Source organism: Amphiura filiformis, chromosome 9 (genome assembly GCF_039555335.1).
Source record: "Amphiura filiformis chromosome 9, Afil_fr2py, whole genome shotgun sequence".
In the NCBI taxonomy this organism is placed as follows: Eukaryota; Metazoa; Echinodermata; class Ophiuroidea; order Amphilepidida; family Amphiuridae; genus Amphiura; species Amphiura filiformis.
This window is the reverse complement of record NC_092636.1, coordinates 60,561,941-60,582,441: the sequence shown is the minus strand read 5'-3', so window position 1 is coordinate 60,582,441 and position 20,501 is coordinate 60,561,941. Positions and strand designations below refer to the sequence as shown.

The 20,501-nt window shown below is 36.8% G+C and overlaps 1 protein-coding gene and 1 pseudogene across 1 annotated transcript; both read right to left on the bottom strand.

Moving 5' to 3' along the window:
* Positions 1-3,487: 3,487 nt before the first annotated feature.
* Positions 3,488-7,069, bottom strand: LOC140161255 (galanin receptor 2a-like; annotated as a pseudogene).
* Positions 7,070-12,107: 5,038 nt separating this feature from the next.
* On the bottom strand, positions 12,108-20,288 carry LOC140160199 (NXPE family member 3-like). The gene is made up of 4 exons (XM_072183477.1): positions 20,161-20,288; positions 19,250-20,003; positions 17,060-17,112; positions 12,108-12,412 (listed from the first exon to the last, which is right to left on the bottom strand). Exons 2-4 carry the CDS (start codon positions 19,702-19,704, stop codon positions 12,108-12,110), a joined length of 813 nt encoding a protein of 270 aa, XP_072039578.1. The 5' UTR covers positions 19,705-20,003; positions 20,161-20,288.
* Between the last annotated feature and the right edge of the window lie 213 nt (positions 20,289-20,501).

Below are 20,501 nucleotides of genomic sequence, written 5' to 3'. Positions count from 1 at the left end.
TGGATGGATCGAATGTTTGCGACAAGCATCAAAATAACAGGTACAAGATATTCGATAACAAAAATCGAAACGCCGATGAATATCTGAAATTCCACACTGCCAAAGTCGAAATAGCAGGTTCTGCTCACATTGTCAAGATGATTGACGAAAATTGCAAAAGCATTAAAGGCGAAAGCGAACACCCAGATCATTATAATGACTAATTTAGTCATCTTCACCGAAAAGAGTCTTTTGTATCGTATGGGTTGCGCTATAGCAACGAGACGCTCTATTGCGAGAAAGGTAAGGCTAAAAATTGACGCAACAACGGATGTCCACATCACGACAGATGAAACTACCACTTTACAGTAGAAATGACCTCCGAAGTTGTTAGGAACGTACGACAGAGTTGGAATCGGAATGATGCAAATTGGTGTAATGATATCAGCAACTGCTAAAGCTGCGACGAATCTACTCGTAGCGCTCGTGGTCAGTGTGCGGGTGTGAAGATACACATGTATTACAACAGAGTTTCCTATGATGCCGACGATAGCAAGGATGAGTTGGACAATCAGCCTCCAATCCCATGGCACTGATATCAAATATTCATTCATCCCCAAAACAGTTTCATTCCTGGCCGTGACCTCGTTGAAGTTGAAAGAATCCATTGATATTATGTAGATCTTAAGCAGCTGCTGTTGCTTAGACAATCCGAGGATGAATGTTTGGAATGATCTTAATATTGAATGAACAATAGGTTTAACTTATGAAAACCAGAAGAATAATATCACTCTTACATAAACTCTAGACAACTCATTTTTTGATTACCATTTGATTTTTATGCTACCATCCCAACGACGCTTATGTCACGAACCTCCGCGCCTTGGTCAGGACTCAATGTACATGTCGTGTCGTTTAGATGCGGGGAAGAGACTGATTCTTAGAGAGATTTGCGCATGCGTTACCTCATGGAATTTTCGAACAATGAATAAACCACGGCAGAACTTAGTTTCGTGTTTTAAAATATGAAATGTTATTGAAATGGTATTGAATCTTACAAATTTATCTTGTCTTGCAAATTTTCATGTTCGTTTTGTAAAAATACGAAAAAAGAAGTCGTAAAGTTGACATGATTAAAATTTCAATAAGGGTTAGAAGCTTTTGAATGCTTTCTTTAACGTTGGAAATTATTTTGGTAGATTTTATACTTACATTAACAAAAGTCGATTTTCATTTGTAGGAAATGACTTCTTACACTTGCACTGCTGATTTGTATTTCGCATACTTTACACTAATAGCCAGAACGGGATCAAGTGGCTCTCAAAGTGGAAAAAACTAGCACTGACTCTCAAATGGAGTCGCCTGACTGTCACAAGGGAGTCAGTTGACTCTTCCCGTGGATGCAATCGACCCTAACTGAGGAGTCGTGCACGACGTGTTAGTTATTTGTCACTGACTCTCAAAAAGAGTTGGACCTGACTTTCATTACAGAGTCAATTGATTCTACCTGTGGAGTTAATTGACTCTATATTCAGTGTCATCGACAGAGTGTATCGCTGAGGTAGCAGCCATTTTGCATTATTGTACTGCTGTTTGCTGATGTTGAGCATGTTGGTCATTCGCACGGTGTATCATATATAGGTGTCTGGACAGTATGATGTAGTATTTTGTCGGCTAACTTGGTCTTCAGCTGGATTCCACAGAAGAATTTTAACCTGACGGTGAGGTAAAGCTAATAATAGTAACCTTATTTTTTGTAAACTGTGATGAATTGTTCACACCAGGATATGTTCGCCTCATTGGCTGACTCTATGGAGTCTGGGTTACGCTAGAATCAGAGTCCACCACTGCGCGGCTCTATGTCTAAAATGACTCCATTTTGGGAGTCAAACAGTACTGTAGCGTAGCCAGCGGGGTGGCAGGGAGGCAGAGTGCCCTCCTGAAAAAAGGGAACAAAAGTGCCCCTCTGACAAAAAATGAAAGAGAAAATCTGAAGGGCAAGGGAAAGAAAAGGGCAAGGAGCCCTTTCCATCAAAACCGGTATATGTATTGTATGATGCAACTGAAATTTGTTTTTCGTCTGTGCCCCAACATTTATTTTGCCCCCTCTTACCAAGAAAGCTGGCTAAGCCTATGGAGTCAAATAACTCCTGTGTAGAGTCCACACTTTAAGTGACTGTCCCCTTACTCGCTCTTATCACTGTCTCCTCTCCCAGACTCCTCTCTTCCCTTTCTTGCAGGTGCTTTTTCTCGTTTCTGTACCTTCGCGCATTAATACGTCTATACGCCATGAAATTATTTTAATTAGAATTGTAAGTACAGGGTGTAACAATAAAATTTATACAATTGCATTTTGACTTCTCAGGAAAATACTAAACGAAGTATGGCACAAATGTTAATTGCAATACAATTAGTAATATCTTGGCTAAAAGAAGACGTTTAGTTGGTTTCTTTACTGGCTTGGGTTCAAAAGTTGAGACCGATTAATTAAATCGTCCAGAAAACGTGGTGGGCCAATTTTGCCATGTTTGCGCATATCAAGTTTGAACCGCGTAGATATGCTTATCGTGCATTAAACATAAAAAAACTGACACAAATGTGGTATTTCTTCATAATTAACATGAACGTAATAATAATATGATAATTATTTCTTTAGAAACTATAAACGAAGTCATGAAATTTCTTTCAAATAACCTTATAAATAAAGTAATTTCTCATATCCCTGAGATATCATTGGTAAAACTGAGAACAGTTTTTGCATCCATAAGTATAAAACAATAAAATTTTGAAATTAAGTTCAGCTGGGCTTCTAGTTGTTGGGGCGACCACCAGCATTTCAGTTAACAAATTCTGCATACTTCTCATAGTTATATGTAATTGTATGCCTTGATGGAAGATATGAGTTTGGAAAATGAGCTATAAACAATCTTGACTCCATGTGCTACCAAATGTCAGTGCTTAGTTGTGACTTTCAAAAACGCAAGGAGATCTTCTATTATGTAATCATTTCTACCACTTCGAATACCCCATTGTTTAAAACTACCTATCATAAGAGCACCGTCCAACTGGTCTATGGTTCAACTCAATTCAGTCACTTTTGTAACACTTAGACAAAAGTGGCCAAAACGGTTTTAAGACTAGGTTACATAATTGGCCATATCGTCACTTGTATAACATCGATTTTATTGGAACAAAGCTTATCTGGTGGCTAAAGAAATGATCTTGATAGACATATAAGTATCAAAACAAAAAATAAGCGGCATACTTGTGTCATTATATTATTATATTGTACAAATTTTATTGTTACACCCTATAGTACTCTAGTCTTTTATTCAATTTCATATGAATTCTTATTTCATTTTATACAAGCTTATACAGTTTACAAAACACGACTGAAATTGCTCTTTTGTATTAGGGTATACCATTTTCTGCGGAAGGGGGTCATGAATATGTCGGTGACCGTAGTCAATTTTATAATGACCCCTACCGGAATGTTTTATGACCCTAGCGCACACAAACTCCAAACAAATTATTTTAAAAAGGTCAAAAACGTTCCCTTTGGAAAGAATGCGTATAGTGAGTTAAATTTGTGATTGTTAGTGTAAAGAATGCACGCGTGGCAAGCAAAAATTTTGACAGTTACATGCCCTTGATAATTTTATGACCCCCTCTATTTTTAGGGAAACAAGAGTATGACCCCCTTGTTTTTGTTGGTATGGAAACTGGAATTATGGAAAATTGAATAGTGGTAGCTATACCCAACACGGGTCAATTGAGTTTTATGGTGAAAATACAATGAACGTTATTCTAGTTATTACATTACCCATGGTAACCAGTGAAAATATCCGTGTTAATAAAAAAGATGTTATTTATAGAATATTTGCAGAATATTTTTGACATTGAAATAGAAATTGATATGCACAATAATGTACAATTCTTTTTAGGAATAATGAAAACATGAAACACAAGAAGATCGCAGCTCTGTGCAAGATGTTTTCAAATTTGTAGCATACAAATAATTCAGGGATTGTGACTATCGTTTGGGCAAAAAATATCGGGCTCTGCCTTGTATAAATCGTTGGATTGCCAGTTGCGGTGCGTGTTGTGCTCTTGGGCGAGGCACTTTACCTTATTTGCCTCTCTCTACCCAGGGGTGAAATGGGGAGCTGTTATGAATATTGTCCATTGAGCGCCATCCAAAGGTATGAGCATGCCTTGGCATTTTATGGCAGCTGACATATTCTAACGACAGCGGAATGGTAAAGCGCTTTGGTACATGTGCACTGGTGAATGGCGCTGTATAAATACCAACATTTATTATTTTTATTTATTGGTCTCCATTGGCGACAAGACTTTTGGTCATATCGAAAACACAAATTGGTTATAAATTCCGATTAGTCTCAACGTACTTCCTAATTAAAATCTTTTGAAAAACGGCGGCTATTATTTATCTGTTCCAATTTCGATGACACCTCTGTCACTTTCTATTCTATTCTATTCTATTCTATTCTATTCTATTCTATTCTATTCTATTCTATTCTATTCTATTCTTTTCTAGTTTAGTTTGCAGTATATTTCCCCATAAACATTTTTTCCTCATCTATTACAAATCAAATGGCGTACATAACTATTTATATAAATCAAAAGGTGAAAATCACCTTGTGCTTTATAAGTGATGTGAACGAGTGTATTGCGAGTGAAATCTCACTGTAAACGAGTGTATTGCGAGTAAAAATCTCATTGTAAAACGAAGAATATGTTATCTTCTATGAGGCACTTTAGTATTGATATGAAACAAGGTAAATATCAACTATCATATCATACATTGTATGAACTAGCGGGTTCAGAATGAAAATTCTATTCTGTTTTTTATTCTATCTCCTCTATAAACTTTTTTTATACAAATCAAATGGCTTACATAACTATTTACATAAATAAAAAAAAAAAGGGTGAAAATCAACTTGTGCATCAGAAGTCATATTATGACGAGTGTATTGCGAGTGGAAATCTCACTGTAAAACGAAGATTATTCTTTTCAAATAGAAATATCACATAAAACGATTTGTCAATTTTACCATTCTTCCAGTGGTCGACTAGTGTTCTTTTATAATTTGGACCGAGATGGGAACTAAGAGCAAATTTGGTCATACGGCCATATGAGCCAGACGAGAATCTGAGAAATCAGATGAAACTGTCGATCCAGTCCTGTTTTCCAGAAAGTGATCTTCGTCTGACACAACTACAGGCTGTATCAAAATGATTTACTCCTCAGTTTTAATGTTTATCATGTTTATTGAAAAGTCTGGTTCTTCCAAATGTATGGTCACAATAGTTTTCTGACCATTTATAACACTTACCTACAAATTACGGGAATCTTATGTTGTCTTTTGATACGACAGTCTACTTAATAATTGGTGGAAACTGTCGAGTACCAATCAATGGATTCATCATCTGATTCCTCAGATTCTCGTCTGGCATATAGTAGTTGTCAGTTGGTAACTGTGATACCAGAAGATTTTGTTTAACATTATGTTTGAATGCGATGGTAAAATATAACGTGTTATCACGGTTCTTGTAACATAATTAAATTCGTAAACTAAAAGAAAAAAGAAATATCAAAACAATATCGAATAACTGGATAGAAGAGAGTCTTGAAAATGCGTGGGCGAAATCATTTTGATTCACACAAAATAACTCGAGCTCTACAAATGTATAACACTGATCGATCATTGTACTGTCCTCTTGAAGACAAAATCTTAATTTGATCGTGTTCAAATGTTATTTGCAACTGTTTTATCATGGTGTTTCTTGGACACCGAAAGTGATCGAACAATGCTTCGAATTCTGGATAAATTACTGGAAGATTCTTCAGTATCAAACAGCGTATCAAAGAGAGTATTTACTGGCTCGCCGTCGCGTATCGAGTAGCAGAACAAATGTTGTTTGATAGCTCGTCTGAAGTTATTATTGGTCAGGGCGTATACAACAGGGTTGATGCAGGAATTTGTAAAGGCCAACACAACCAATGCTCTGTAGAGATTGCCGTACAGATATTCAAAGGGCACTAGGCCGAGATTGAAGGCAAGAAAGGCAAATTGATCCGGAGACCAACAAATGATGAAACTGATTATCACAGCTAGTAATGTGTAAATAATACGCTGTCGCGCTTGAAGTAATGTAAGATCTGCGCTCTTTTGATGGTTTTGTGTGGTAAGAACCAGGGCTCGCATTTTTAGAAGTTGTATTGATCGAATGTTTGATACAAACATCAAAAGAACAGGTACAAGATACTCAAGGATGAAAGCCGAAACGCCGATGAACATTTGAAATCCTACACTGCCATAATCAACATAGCAAGTTCCTGTAACTTTATCAAGATGAGTGGTGTAAAGTATATAAGTATTAAAGGCGAAAGCAAGCATCCAGATCATTATGATGATGTATCTTGTCATTCTTACCGAAAAGACTCTTTTGTATCGCATCGGTTGAGCTATGGCAACAAAACGTTCTACTGCCAAAACGGTAAGGCTTAAAATCGATGCAACTATGGATATCCACAACAGAAACGATGAATGTACCACTTTGCAGTAGAAGCGACCTCCGAAGTTGTCAGGAACATAGGACAGAGTCGGAATTGAATGATGCAAATTGATGTAATGACATCAGCAACTGCTAAAGCTGCAATGAATCTATTCGTAGCGCTCGTCGTCAGTGTGCGGGTGTGAAGATACACATGTATCACAACAGAGTTTCCTATGATGCCGACGATAGCAAGGATAAGTTGGACAACTAGCCGCCAATCCCATGGTACTGGTACCAAATATAAATTGGGAATTATTGTTTCATTCCTTTCCATGTCCTCGTTGAAGTTTAAAGAATCCATTGGTATTGAGCTGAACCAGCTGCTGTAGCTGAGACAATCTAAAATCGGTGCGGATGTGGTAGACTCCGCTGAAGTAACTATAGTTAGTGAGATAAATAAGAGCATATATTATGAACGTATAATTTAGGCCTATGTGTTGCTCAAACTGCGTCATATCGCTCGCTATGGCTAACTTGAACTCTTATTCGTATTTAAAGCGGAAATGAAAAAAATAACAATTCCAAGTCACATATTTCTTTCAACAAAATTCAGTCAACCAACAAGTCACGTTTTATGCTTGCCAAGGTTATTTTTTCTGTTCATGAAATATCTTTACCCAGTACCAATTCCGGAATTTGTCGAAGTTTTCCGAAACACAGTTAGTCCAGGCAAAGCAATACATTGCAACATTATTATTATTGCAATCAAAGCTATTTTGTCAAATTAAAGCCCTAAATGTACGATTTCCTTCCAATTTTAAATTTGTTATTCTATACTTAAAATGCTGAAATAATACTGGTAATAATTGTGTGGAAGAGTTTCTGTCCATTTTGAGCTGAAATAACAAGGTAAAGTGAACGAATCACTACTGATTATTTTGGCCATTTAACATGTAGTTCTATTAGAAGGACACAAAGTCATGATTTCATGAATTATGACTTTATGTCGAACTTAGCTCTGTTGACTTACAAACACAACAAATTTGGCGGAGTGCATTTAGGTGCAAGTTGGTACATGTGTAAACATTACAAATATGGTTAACTGATGTCACTTTGCTTGATAAATGCTCAACGTATGACTCTATTCAAGTCCACCGACACCACAGGTTCTTAATATCTTGTAATAGCTAAATATAGCAAACTTCTTCTTAGCAAATCCAGAATAAGATGTTACATACCTCGATCAATGACAGTTTCGTGCTAACACTTATCACTTTCTCAAATTGAATGACCAATTCCTTGCACCTCGACGGCTGCTTCCTGGCGGAGCTGACGTTGGTGGCGCTGTTTGTTTTAGGACTTGGTCATAAATATGCGGAAGAAAGTAGTTCCCTTGGTCTCTGTTGAGTGTTTTGGCCCCTTCTTTCTTATTCAGATGGCTTCCTTGATATATCTCTTATTTCTGTTATGTTCTCTGTCCTTTATTTCTGACTGTTCCCATCCAATAACATGATCAGTTATTGCCGATTTGTTATCCTCCTCTGTAATGGAGGTCTGTCTCTGAGATCTAGTGAAGGCTTTCTTTGAAGCCTTTTCTGCTTCAGTTTTATGTTATTTCAGTCTGGTGCCGAATAGTCTAGATGTTTCGCCTATGTAAGACTTGTCACAATTGAGACACGGTATTTCGTATACACAGTTTGAAGTTTGGGTTACATCTCGTTTATCTTTTGGATACCATGTTTATTGAATACTCGCCGTACGCGTTGTGAGAGTCTTTCTTTGTAAGGAATAACTGCCATCCCCCTAGATTTTCAGGGATGCCAATGGGTTTTGAAAAAAAAATCTGAAAGTTGCGAACGTAGGGAGCGAAGCGACCGAAGTCTCGCCCCCACGGCCGGGGGTCCAGGGGCCTGCTTAAGGGCCCCTGGGGGCAAAGCCCCGGTGGGGGTTGAGGGGGCGAAGCCCCCCAAAGCCAGAGGGTTTCTACACATTTTACACTGCATGAGACACCATTTCTGAAGGTAAAATTACATTCAAATGGATTAAAAATAAGGTTATTTTGAGAAAAGAAGCCTAGATAACAGCCTTAAAGACTATCTATTATACATGTAATATTCTTCAAGGCTTGTTTTCTCAAAATTATACCATAAAATATGCAAATTAGGTACCTACGCCCAGGCAATTTTAGCAGAATTAGCACCCCAAAAGGCCATTTTTTACATTAAAACCTGTTTTAGACTTTTTTGAAAAAATGCCTCCTTCATCCCAAAAAAGTGGTTTTAAATGTTTAGTTTCCTATACCTTTGTACATGAGAGACATTCTCCAAAGTATTTTTTGGCCTAATAACATGGCCTACATGGCTGAAATGGATAAATATAATGCGCAATATAAAAACGATGATTCATCAAATTTTTGACCCCCCCCCCCCTATTTTTTTGTTAAATTTTCAAAAAATATTTTTGGCCAAAAAAGCAAGTTATAGGCCCTAAATTACTTGTTATTCAATGGTTGGAAACCATAGAAATACTGCTACTTAAAAAAATTGCTAATTTATGTTTACAAAGTTGGATAAAGTTTTAATTATTTTACTACTACTGAACAGCTAGCAATGTATACTATTTCAATGTGTTCCTGACTGTTCAATAGAAGCAAAAGTAATCAAAATGTACAACTTTATCCAGCTTTGTAAAATAAAATTGGCAATTTTTTTTAAGTAGCAGTATTTCTATGGTTTCCAACCTTGAATAACAAGTAATTTAGGGGCTATAACTTGGCATCTCTGTATTTTGTTACGAGTCGTACTTGACTCAAGGCCAAAATCACCTTTTACCCGAACTCACACGAATGCACAACACAAATACACTGTTTGATTAAGCTAACAAAATATAAGTCTTTAATTGAAAGCAAGTTATGATTGGTATAATATATGACAACAAATGCACATACACAATAATCAAATATAATCACTCTTTAACTATTTACATGTAGTACGTAGCCAGCATTCGTCTTCTTGGTGACCATAAAGAGTTCTTGTAATGTTCTGGACGGCTGATGTATATCCTTATTCTCTTGCCCTGCGAAAACCAGCGAAGTCCTTTGTACACTTGCATTGATAAATATCCTTGCGAATAAAACCCTCACACAAAAATGGCGTTGCTTTCTCCAAACCGTTATCTCCTTGCGCTGCTTTCTCCAAACTGAACTCCTTGCGCTGCTTTCTCCAAAACTGGTGCTTTTTCCACCTTTCACACAATATCTCCAGGAAGCAGCACTGCGATGCAGTTGTCCCCACTTATATTGACAGTTGCGTTGAATAAAAATACCGTAGATCATCATATTTAGATAATCTATGCATAAACCAGACTTCAGCAAGTCGACAGAAGAATATATATTCCTTTCTTGGAAGAAGTACGCTCTTTGACGTATTGTAGATCTTCTCCGACAACACTGGCAGGCAGTAGTACATTAACTACAAAATATATTTCTGGTTTGCAATTTCCTTTCTTTGAAGGAATTGGACTGTAAGTATATTAGCTAGCTAGCCCAGATCAACTGTGTCAATAATAAAGACTATTACAGCCTGTCAGATCTGTATCCAGATGATAATAATTGTAACCTTTTTCATAAAGTCCGACACAATCCGCAGTAGACCCTATGTCTTACTTTGGTCCATTCTCGTAGCTCCAAAATAATAACCATAATTTCAGCATGTCGTTGAGGACAAAACAATTGCCGTGTGGGCAAACAACGGTATCCGCACTTGACGAGATCTATCTACATAATCTTTATCGCTCAAAGGCTGAACTTGTAGCACTGTAGGAATCATCCATGGCCACACTTTGTAATACTCCGAGTATCCAGAATAACTGGTTAACATTAAATACTCTCTTTTTGAGAGCTATAGCTACATCCATTCACATTACAATCATATCGATACAGGTCTGCAAAGAATTCTTGTTTACCATTCTGTTTTTATAGTAAACCCTCAGGGATTTTCCAAATGTTCTATTAATAGACATTGCCATCATTGTTCACTATTACAACATAGTGATATCAGGGATTTTCCCTTGACATAAATAGTCTTGATTAATGATGTTATTATTGCATTCATCTGGGTTTCCCCCCTGATGTCATAATAAACAAACTCTTGCATGATTATAAAGGTAACTTCCCATATTTCATGATACACAATTATACAGGGTACATCACAGTTTCTTGTCCTGCGGTTTGCTCTTTTTAGGCGTTTGCTTAAAGACTCATTCCGGATAGCCACAAATTTTGAGAGCTTCTTTGATTTTTTGTACTTTATCTTTTGTCTTTATCCATGTATGGCGTAACGACTGGTGCAAGGTAATACATTCAAAAAGAGTATAAACCCATAAAATACAAGTATCACAATAAAATCCCACTTAACAGTCTATAATATCGAATTGATTAATTCGAATTAAACAATTCATCGAGTGGCCATGGGCAGCGCCATTAGACATGTTACAAGACTACCAGGTGACAGGTGATGGACCGTACACACACAAAAGAATAGGCACTTTTTTGATAATTTTCGTCAAGGTTACTCAAAACTTACCTATCTAATTTATTATAAAGCAGGGGTCTCTGCTTTTTAATATGTTATGAAAAACTTAATTAAAAAACTATTTACCGACGGAAATAAAAATCCACGACGGATAGTCGTGTTATGCTCTCACAAACTTCTGAAAAAATCCAAAATTTTGGTCTAAAAATTGGCCAAGGTTACTGCTTTCCCATTCAAAAGCACAGGAAGACCACCACGAGCGTTGAGGTCAACTTTCCAGACTTCCTGTCTACTGGCAGTAATGGCTACTACCCAGTGCTAACATCAATGAATTGTTTAATTCGAATTCATCAATTCGATATTATAGACTGCTTAATGCACGCAGACATTTCGGAACCTGAAGTCACTTGTGATCAAGCCATCAGCTCCAATGACGAAAGCTAAAGTTGCGAGTACTCATTTAATGGATTTGTCAAGCAAAATTGTTTGAATTATTTATCTACAATCCTACAAATGCATCTATTTACAGCAATATTTTATGTTTATAAATTATTCAACCATAAGTCCCAACTCAAGATTGATATCCATGTTTAAGTTGTCCACATATATGAGCGATAGCAAGTTTCAGTTCCTCTTGGACGACTATATTTGGCATGTGGACATTTGCTCTGGACGGAAATGATAAATTCATGTCCCATACATTTAAAAACCAGATCCCTGATCTGTGAAATATTTGTTCCATTAAAATTCCAACTCGATAAAGCATATAGTCACTCCAACCCCATCTTGAAGATGTTATACGGTGTTCGCGAAGATGAGACCCTTTGAAGATGATCGGAACGTTCGGACATCGCAGTCTAAATCGACTAACAGCTTCTCTTAATTTGATAAATCTCTGAGTTAGACTATCCCAAGTCCATTGTGGTACATGAGCCCATAGACTCAACTCAATGATCAGATTTGCGCACTCATGGGTTTTATTGAGTCTAATACATCTGCGAAATAAAGAAACAACTTAAATGGAACACGGGTTTGCGTGATTGTTTGTGGGTGGAATCGAAACTAACGGAAAATTCAGTTCTTTATAGTCATCTTCGAAAAGATATTGGGAAATTCCTGTCGGTGAACCTTTTGTCCAAGATCCAAAAGTGTTCCTATGTTCTGTGCCCATTGTCTGGACGTGGAATCACCCAATAACACCAGATGTTTGTTTCTTAAGCATTCCTTCATATCACTCGAATTAGTCCAGTTGTTATCTTTATATAAGAGCGAGGTCCAAGTATAATTAAACCAATATCCATGGCTTGGATTTGACCATGACGGTGGCAGTTTCAAGTTGTAGTCATCTTTATTAGATGTGGGTTTCCGATAACTAGAATCTGAAATAGAAAAGAAACATACAAAAGGAGCGTCAATATACACGATTCGAAAGGATACCAACTAGCTGCTAATTTGCCCATACGGCTGCTCCATCCATTTGACTGTACACTTTGTCATGTGTGTTCATGTGCAACATAACTAGAGCTTGTTTGGAGCACAAAACAGGTAAGTGCTTTTTAAAATCAATCATTTGTAGATTGGACTATGAGCATCGTAATATACAAAGCCAAGTGTATTGGAATATTTCTGAAATATCTGATCAGACTTTAGAGAGGTTACTCATTGGTAGAACATCAGCGCTGTCACCTTCGGAGCCTTATATCACCCTTTTTATGATATACACTCCATTGTATTTTTGCTCTTGTGAAGGTGGCTTGAGAATAGTTCCTTGAATTGTGTTTCTTCTCTTTGCTTACTAACAAACAAACAAATTCAGATTATACTTAAGCATATGTATAACAGGGCTTCAGCTACACTAGCAACAAGTGCCACCCAGTTGCAACGGTCCCCCAGTCCGGGGTGATGTAAGGCAGCAGGCTGGACTAGTGTAGAACTATGTAAAATGTCGTTGAGGAATAGTTCTTTCATTGGTAGAATATCAACACTGTCACCATCGAAGCCTATTTTCACAGTATAGTGGGCACTGGGGTCTCCGGACTTGGGACCAGACTTTGGCGGGTTAACCTGAATTTATGAGCGCTCAGCCGTCGCTCCCAGCCGTCGTCTCCGCTCCAAGTGTTTTATCATGTTTATTGGTGAGGTTAGGTCCATCTGGTTGAATGCCAAATAACGTTGCTAGCTCTGAGTGCAGTCTTGAAGGCTGTGTCCATGTTGATTTTTCTCTTCCCAATTGGAACTCCCAACGCTGCAAGGCATTTGCTCAGTGAGGTATTGTAAAGGCTCCTGCCTTCTACTTCATTTAGGAAGTATAGTAGTGGGTGCACCAACCTCTATTCATGCACTCAGCTACAACAGGGGCTATTTTAGGCGGAAAAAGTCACTGGACGTTGTGACGTTGGTATGTTTAGTTACTTTTGTGACAGTGTGCATCGGAGTGGGCGATCGAGAGGGTAGTCCCACTTAATGCCCCCCTATCGCCAAATACCCTAAAAAGTCCCCCTTTTGACCCAAAACGTCCTATTTGAAAAACAATTATTACTTTTTGGTCAAAAAATCCACTTTATCAAAATCAGCCCAACAAATAAATCCTGGTTATGGGCCATCTAAAACAGGCACAAAATATGCTCACCCCCCCCCCAGATTTTAATACTTCTGCCGCCACTGCTACGTCGAGATCTGGCTATTATTTTACATCTGTGCCAAATGAATGCAGGCGATTAGAAAGTAACGCCTTCACAAAGAATACGGAGCCGTTACAAATACGCCTATAGCACTATATACAGGGCGATTTAAAATGAACTGTACCCAAATTCAAAAATTAAAATAAAATACTTACCGACATTTAAATAATTTGTATTTGTAAGCTGTAACAGGATATTATCCTATTATTGATGAAAAAATCATGTCTTCACCTCAAATGGTTTTGAAGAAAAGTACATTTTTATAAAACACACCAATTTTGTTACTGGGGTATAGTGAACACGGATAAACTAAAAAGTTCCATGTGTTGCTCTAAAAATGGGATGATAAATTGACAATGCGACTAAATGCTGACTAAAACCACTTATTATCAAAATTCAGAATTTCTACTACGGAACACCTATAGCCTAACTGCTTTTCTATGATACTTTTTTGATATGTACAATCTCCGCGAATATATATAAAAAATGGGTAATGTTGGGTACAGTTCATTTTAAATCACCCATGTAGAACTATTAATCGTGTACACAATGTTTTAACATTATAGAATGCTAGTTGAAAGAAAGGTCGGTTTGGCTTATACACGCATTTTGATATAAAAGGACTTTCTCAAATGAAACATATGTCATGACTAATATGTGTTAATAATTTAACAATGCTTTGCTTTTTATTTGCGCGCTAATTTCTATATCATAGTTTATGCCAATGTGTTCAATTAACGAAACTCTTTTGTATTTAATGGATATTGATCTTTCCATATGTTCTTATAGTTTTATATTTTCATTATGTTCAAAAACGCAAGCTGACATTTGTGATACGATCAAGCAAAATCAGTCGGAACTCGGAAATTTTAAATTTTCAGTTTCTTATGGGGTAGTAAAACATTTACAAAACTGTATTTTGCATAAAACCCCGTTGAAATTGAACAACCAGCTCCCCCGGGGAGCTACTTGTATTTCAAGGTGGACACCATGCTCGTTTAAAAAAACAAGTAAAAAGGGTTGTTTTTCAGCATTGGGCAAGTGCAGCGGCAAGTGCAGCGCTGTACCTGTTTAGGGTGTCAAAAACCGCCAAAAATACTTGCTTATATAGGGTACCGTACCAAAGTTTAATGGCAACATAAAAAGGTGAAATAGGCTATGTATGGCTTCTATCAGAACAAATCGTAGGGTAAAACCAGGGATAAACATTAAGAAACATTAACATGAATTTTTACTTTCTTAGTGTTACAAAATGGCGAAATACTTGTTTAGGGTATGTTTTGCACGCGCTGAGTAATACTCGTTTAGGGTGCGTTTCGAGAGTCCATACATGAGCATGGTGTCAATCACGTAATGTAAGTGGCCCCGGGCCAGCTCCTAAGATTAGAGCAATTAAAGGTGGGTGACCTAATTGACAGAATGCAAAAATGCAGATTTTGATATCAGGTACTAGGTGAAACCTCATATTTTTCTCATCAACATATTGAAATTAGGCGTTCCAAATCGGTATATTTCCGAAGAAATCGTCAAAAAACTGCCGAATTAGTCTCAAATATGGTATACCACATTTTTGACTAATTTAAGCAGTTTTTAATTAAACATGTTAAAGCAGGGGAGCACAGTGGCCTAGCGGAACGGGCGCTGACTCATAATCGGAAGGTTGCGGGTTCGAGCCCCGGCGACGCCATCGTGTTGTGCCCTTGAGTAAGGCACTTTATCTCGATTACTCCTCTCCACCCAGGTGTTTAAATGGGCACCGGCATTCTTAAATGCTGTGAAGGTAACAGACTCGCTGTAGAGGAGGTGTAGTAATCCCCCTATAGCAACATTACATGGAGGAGTCTGGCCCAATCGCCAATGAAAGAGAGATGGGCACTCTGATTACTGTTTATATAGGATCGTCTCCTTTATCTTTACCTTAATGATATCTTCGGAAATACACCGATATGGAACTCCTAATTTCAGTATGTTAATGAGAAATATATGATCTCTTATTTGATATCAATTTATTACATGATCATGATGAGTATCATTAATTAAAACAGTTTTATGCTGCGCATTTACAATGAGCATTTATATGATCGTTTTGCATGAATGCTTAAAAGGGACAAGATTTTATGTTATACATAAGTTTTAAAGAATTTGATTTTCCAAATATATCAGGTCACCTTCCTCAAAGAGTTCCAAAACAAAGGAAACAAAAGAGAATACTTCCGTTGTTTGGCTATATCTCAAAATCAATATTTCAGAGTTCCGACTGATTTTGCTTGATCGCATCACATTTGGAACCAACCACAGTCAAGACTCTCAAATCGGCCTCTAATCGCAATTTTTCATATTATACTCCTAAAATCCGGAACTCACTACCCAAATCCATCAGGTTATCTCAATCTCATGTTTTCCAAAAGTAATTGAAACGCGCGCTCATTCTACAAATCATATACTTTGAAAACTTGCTTGATTTATGGTTGTTAATGAGTTATGTACGTTTTTACATAAGTGTTGTTGTTTCAGTCCTCTTTACAACATAACTCAAGAGCCACAGGACCTACAAAAGTATATATGTGATTTGTGATGTTTCATATTCTTCTACACACTCGCTATGAAATGATCAATGCAATATTTGCCAAAGCTCGCTACCATTTGCAAGATGCTGTGAACTACCAAATCACAACAGTTTAAAATAGTTGTTAACTTTAAACTTTTTTTATTTATTTATGATAGGCCTATGTATAAGCAAATATTTCCCATGCTTAACTCAATTTGGCCACAGTATGGACTTGGGTGAGTTTTGTATTCAGGTATTCAATTAATAAGCCCTTTACACAAATATTCTTTAATAATTAAAGTGATTTTTTGTCATAAATGGGTCTGAAAGAAGAGGTCAAAGTATATTTATTAGGATGCATGTGATTTGACAGCCTTTTTGAATGATGAAAGTGAGTGGTCAGTGCGAATGACATGTTATTCCATATGAATGAATGTTTTGTCAGCGGCAGATTTCAGTGTCCTGTTTTGGAGTTGGTGTTCAATCAAACGAGTTACATCAGAAGATAAGTGCAATCCATTCTGGACTGGGCAGTATAAGGCTAGGCAGAATTAATCACGGTCTTGAACAGTGACGCCTGACTGTCACGGTCACGGTCAGAATAAAACTCGGTAAAAACAAACAACTAAACGTATAAATCAACCAAGTGTCCACATTTACACACCATGTAATAAATACATGCTTAACAAAACTTATATTGCCACAGTGTATTTTTGCTTGTCTTTGATATCTAAAGATTATCGCGGTTATTGTTAGGACCTGGAAAATAAAATAACACACTACTGACATGCCCTTACCTTTAATTACGATCGTTTGTGGACCTTTTGTCAATCGCTGGTTGAAGTACTTGCTGTTAATATAAGTATAATTTAAGAAAATGAAAAATGAAATAGTATATAAATATTTGCATGCCATGTGATAGTAAATACTGTCACTGGAATAATGATAATTATAATAAAAACTATCACACGGCTAAAGTCACTGTAATCACTGATTATTTAAGTTTACAATTTACAGTTATTTCATGAGAAATGGGAACCCTCGTTCAAGTAATAATGCAAGAGTTTGTGGATAAAGACATTTTAGGGTAATTCGTTTTGATCAGAAAAACAAATTTAATCATATCTATTTTGAATCTGGGAATCCCCCTATATCTCAATGTGACTATTGCATTGCATCATGCAGGCTAAATCATAGCTGGGAATTTCTAGTTTTACCACCTTGGAATATAAGAGGGAGAAGTGACAGTTTCTCTGTTCATGATTCCTAATGTGTTATCTCTTCCCAAAAGGGGATATATTCTTCTGTTGACTTGCTGAAGTCTAGTTTATGAAATAACAGATTTGTCAAAGTGGATCAGTGCAGAAAGAAGCCTATTTCATGGAGAAAATTAGTGATTGGCGAAAGCAGAACCAATTTTGGAAATTGTCATCTGTACAAGGATTTTATGCGCAAAGGATATATAAATTCAAGTCAACAGTGGGCTTTGCTGAACAATGATATTCGCAGGACAAGTGAATCAGAATATACATCAGTCGTTCAGAACATTGACTACAACAGAACTTTTAATCAACAAGAGGAAGGCTGCTGGATAAGTAACAATCCTAATTGTGTATTTTATTGATTCGAAATGATTTTATGTATTAATATTCATTTATAAAATCATTGTTAAATCATACTTTACTTTCCATGAAATATTCAGATTTTGTAAACTTATACAAACAGTGTGTTTTGTTGTTCATTAAGTGAATTTGGGTAAAGGGTATTTTTGGCCTTGAGTCATTACGACTCGTAACAACAGTATTACTTTAAGTGAAAAAGCAATCGCTGAAATTTGAATGTTTGGCATCTGTATAATCATATAATAGTAACAAAGGCCTCTATTACAAACCAGTATCAACAATTGTTAGCATGTTAAATACAGCCTGTCTCAAAAAAAATTGTGCAAGTGAAAAGCGCCCTCTCTGGCAGTTATACCGTTGTGACATAATGTTTACATCAACGTCAAGGTCGTAGTCTCAGCTCTGAAATGCCGTTTGTTCTGTTCAATTTGCTTGTTTTAATCTCGAGATATGTTTAGTTAAAGACGAAAGGATAAAATCACAATTGTGCCACTTTTACTAGGAAAGAGGGCTTTAAATGTAACAGGGATAGCATCAAGTTTATCAAGGGTTCATTCGTGAAATCAAAAGAATGCATCAATTACACAATACAACATTTTTTTTTACTGTTTTTACTGTTTTATCATGATGCAGGAATGGTGATTCTCTTTTTCCACTTAAAAGAGATTAAAAGATAAATAAATATTTCACATTCTGCTGTAAAAATTAAATACATGTGCATGTCAATGATTTTAACATGGTAAATGCTGGTCTCTCAGTCACTTAAGACATGTTAAAAGACAAACAAATATGTTATAGGTTGATGAACAAACATGTTATAGGTTAATGAACGCGTATTACTTGTTGGGAGAGATATTAGACAAAAATAATGCACGCGTGTTGATGTTGATGCGTCTAATGCATGCGACCCGAAAGGAGGAGTGCATTAGACGCATCAACATCAGATATCATTGATTTACATGTACAGCTCTCTTACCTAGTAAAAGTGGCACAATTGTGATTTTACCCTTTCGTTGTTAAATAAACATATCTCGAAATTGGAACAAGCAAATTGAACAGAACAAACGGAATTTGAGAGCTAAGACTGCGCCCGTGACGTTGATGTAAGCATTATGTCACAACGGTATTATCTAATTGCCATAGAGGGCGCTATTTACTTGCACAATTTTATTTGAGATAGGCTGTATGTTTTACTAAACTCAAGCTCCCTGCATGCAGCGAAAAAAAGGAGTGGTTAAAGGACAGAAATAGCCGGAGAAGATTAGAGAGGAAGGAATAAACAAATTACGAGGAAGAGAACCTTTTCAGATTAAAGAAAAAGGAAACCTTTGAGCGTTTTAATTTAATTTCCATAGATATAATTACCTTTGAAAGTAATCCTCATACCCTGTAGCTGCTTTTCTTGTCATTGCGTCCGTCTTTGATGCATTCACGGCTATTATATCAAGTGAACGGCATTTTCTATCTTTTGGAGGTATACAAACAAATGTGTAATTTCCTAAACCGTTTGGCGATGGATACTCACAAAACCTATTGGTATCGTTTGATCTGGTTATCCAACATGAAGTATCAAATTTATTTGTTTTTTTCAGCTGCGACAACGTTGTCATGTTCTTATATGTTGCACTCCAAAAGACTTTCGGACCAGTATCGGTAAAGATATCGTGCATGAACTCTACTGCCTTGTTGGGATGAACGAGAGTAATGTTGATTGTAGCAGTACCATTCCACGCCGCATAGAAATACACACTGTATGTGCCATTCTCATGATCAATGACTCTTCCAGCGGTACTTGCCTGATGTGGATCATTAGTCGACATTGTAGCAAACCAGAAAGCCCTCCAGATGGCGTCAATTGCTGGGACTCGCTACGAGCTTCAATGACAACATGTATGAAGGAACCCTTCGTTATCCATTCTGCTGATGTGATAAGTCGATAGTTGGAGAACTCTGGGTTCGTGACAATGTTATATTTCGTTGAAGTTATTTTAGTCGCAGCAGGTCCGATGCCTGGTTTGGTGTTACTCTCTGGTTGTGGCGTTGTCATGGTGGTAACCGTTGGGGATGATCGTGCCTTTGGTAGAACGCCTCTTGAGTACGAAGTAGTGTCAGTAATAACCTGTAAATGTTTAACAACGATAAAATATATGTACGCGATGATCAATGACATAAATGGAGAATTGTATAGAAAGACGGATAATGAATGCTTTCAAGTGTAATTTAACATTATTTAGTGCGAATTTAAAATTTAATATTAAAATTTAATTAATACATACCAAATATGCAATTGTAAACGTCATCATAGAAACTTTAAATACATAAACTACACGCAGCTTCAAACTGTTGCTATTGGATAGAGATTTCCGCCGGACCACGTTATGTACCTCCATGGTTAAAGTACCCGAGGAACTGACACGTAAATAATTAAAGTTACGAGGTAGCTCTGACCAGCAACTTAATAAAACACAATATGCAATCTGGTATCATATACAGTGTACGTGTACATACGTGTACATTATACACGCATCGTACTTATAGCAAATAAACTAAAACTGTAATTTGGGCGATCTTGCAGAAATAATAAAAACGATGATTATCTCAGCATGTCGATGGTGTG

Excerpts from the sequence above, each read along its gene's own strand:
- LOC140160199 (XM_072183477.1), bottom strand. The coding sequence starts at position 19,704 with ATGTCGACTAATGATCCACATCAGGCAAGTACCGCTGGAAGAGTCATT. Across the intron at positions 17,113-19,249 it reads TATGAGGATTACTTTCAAAG|CAAGTACTTCAACCAGCGAT; the intron begins GTAATTATATCT and ends TTATATTAACAG. Across the intron at positions 12,413-17,059 it reads ACAAACGATCGTAATTAAAG|ATTCTAGTTATCGGAAACCC; the intron begins GTAAGGGCATGT and ends TTTCTATTTCAG.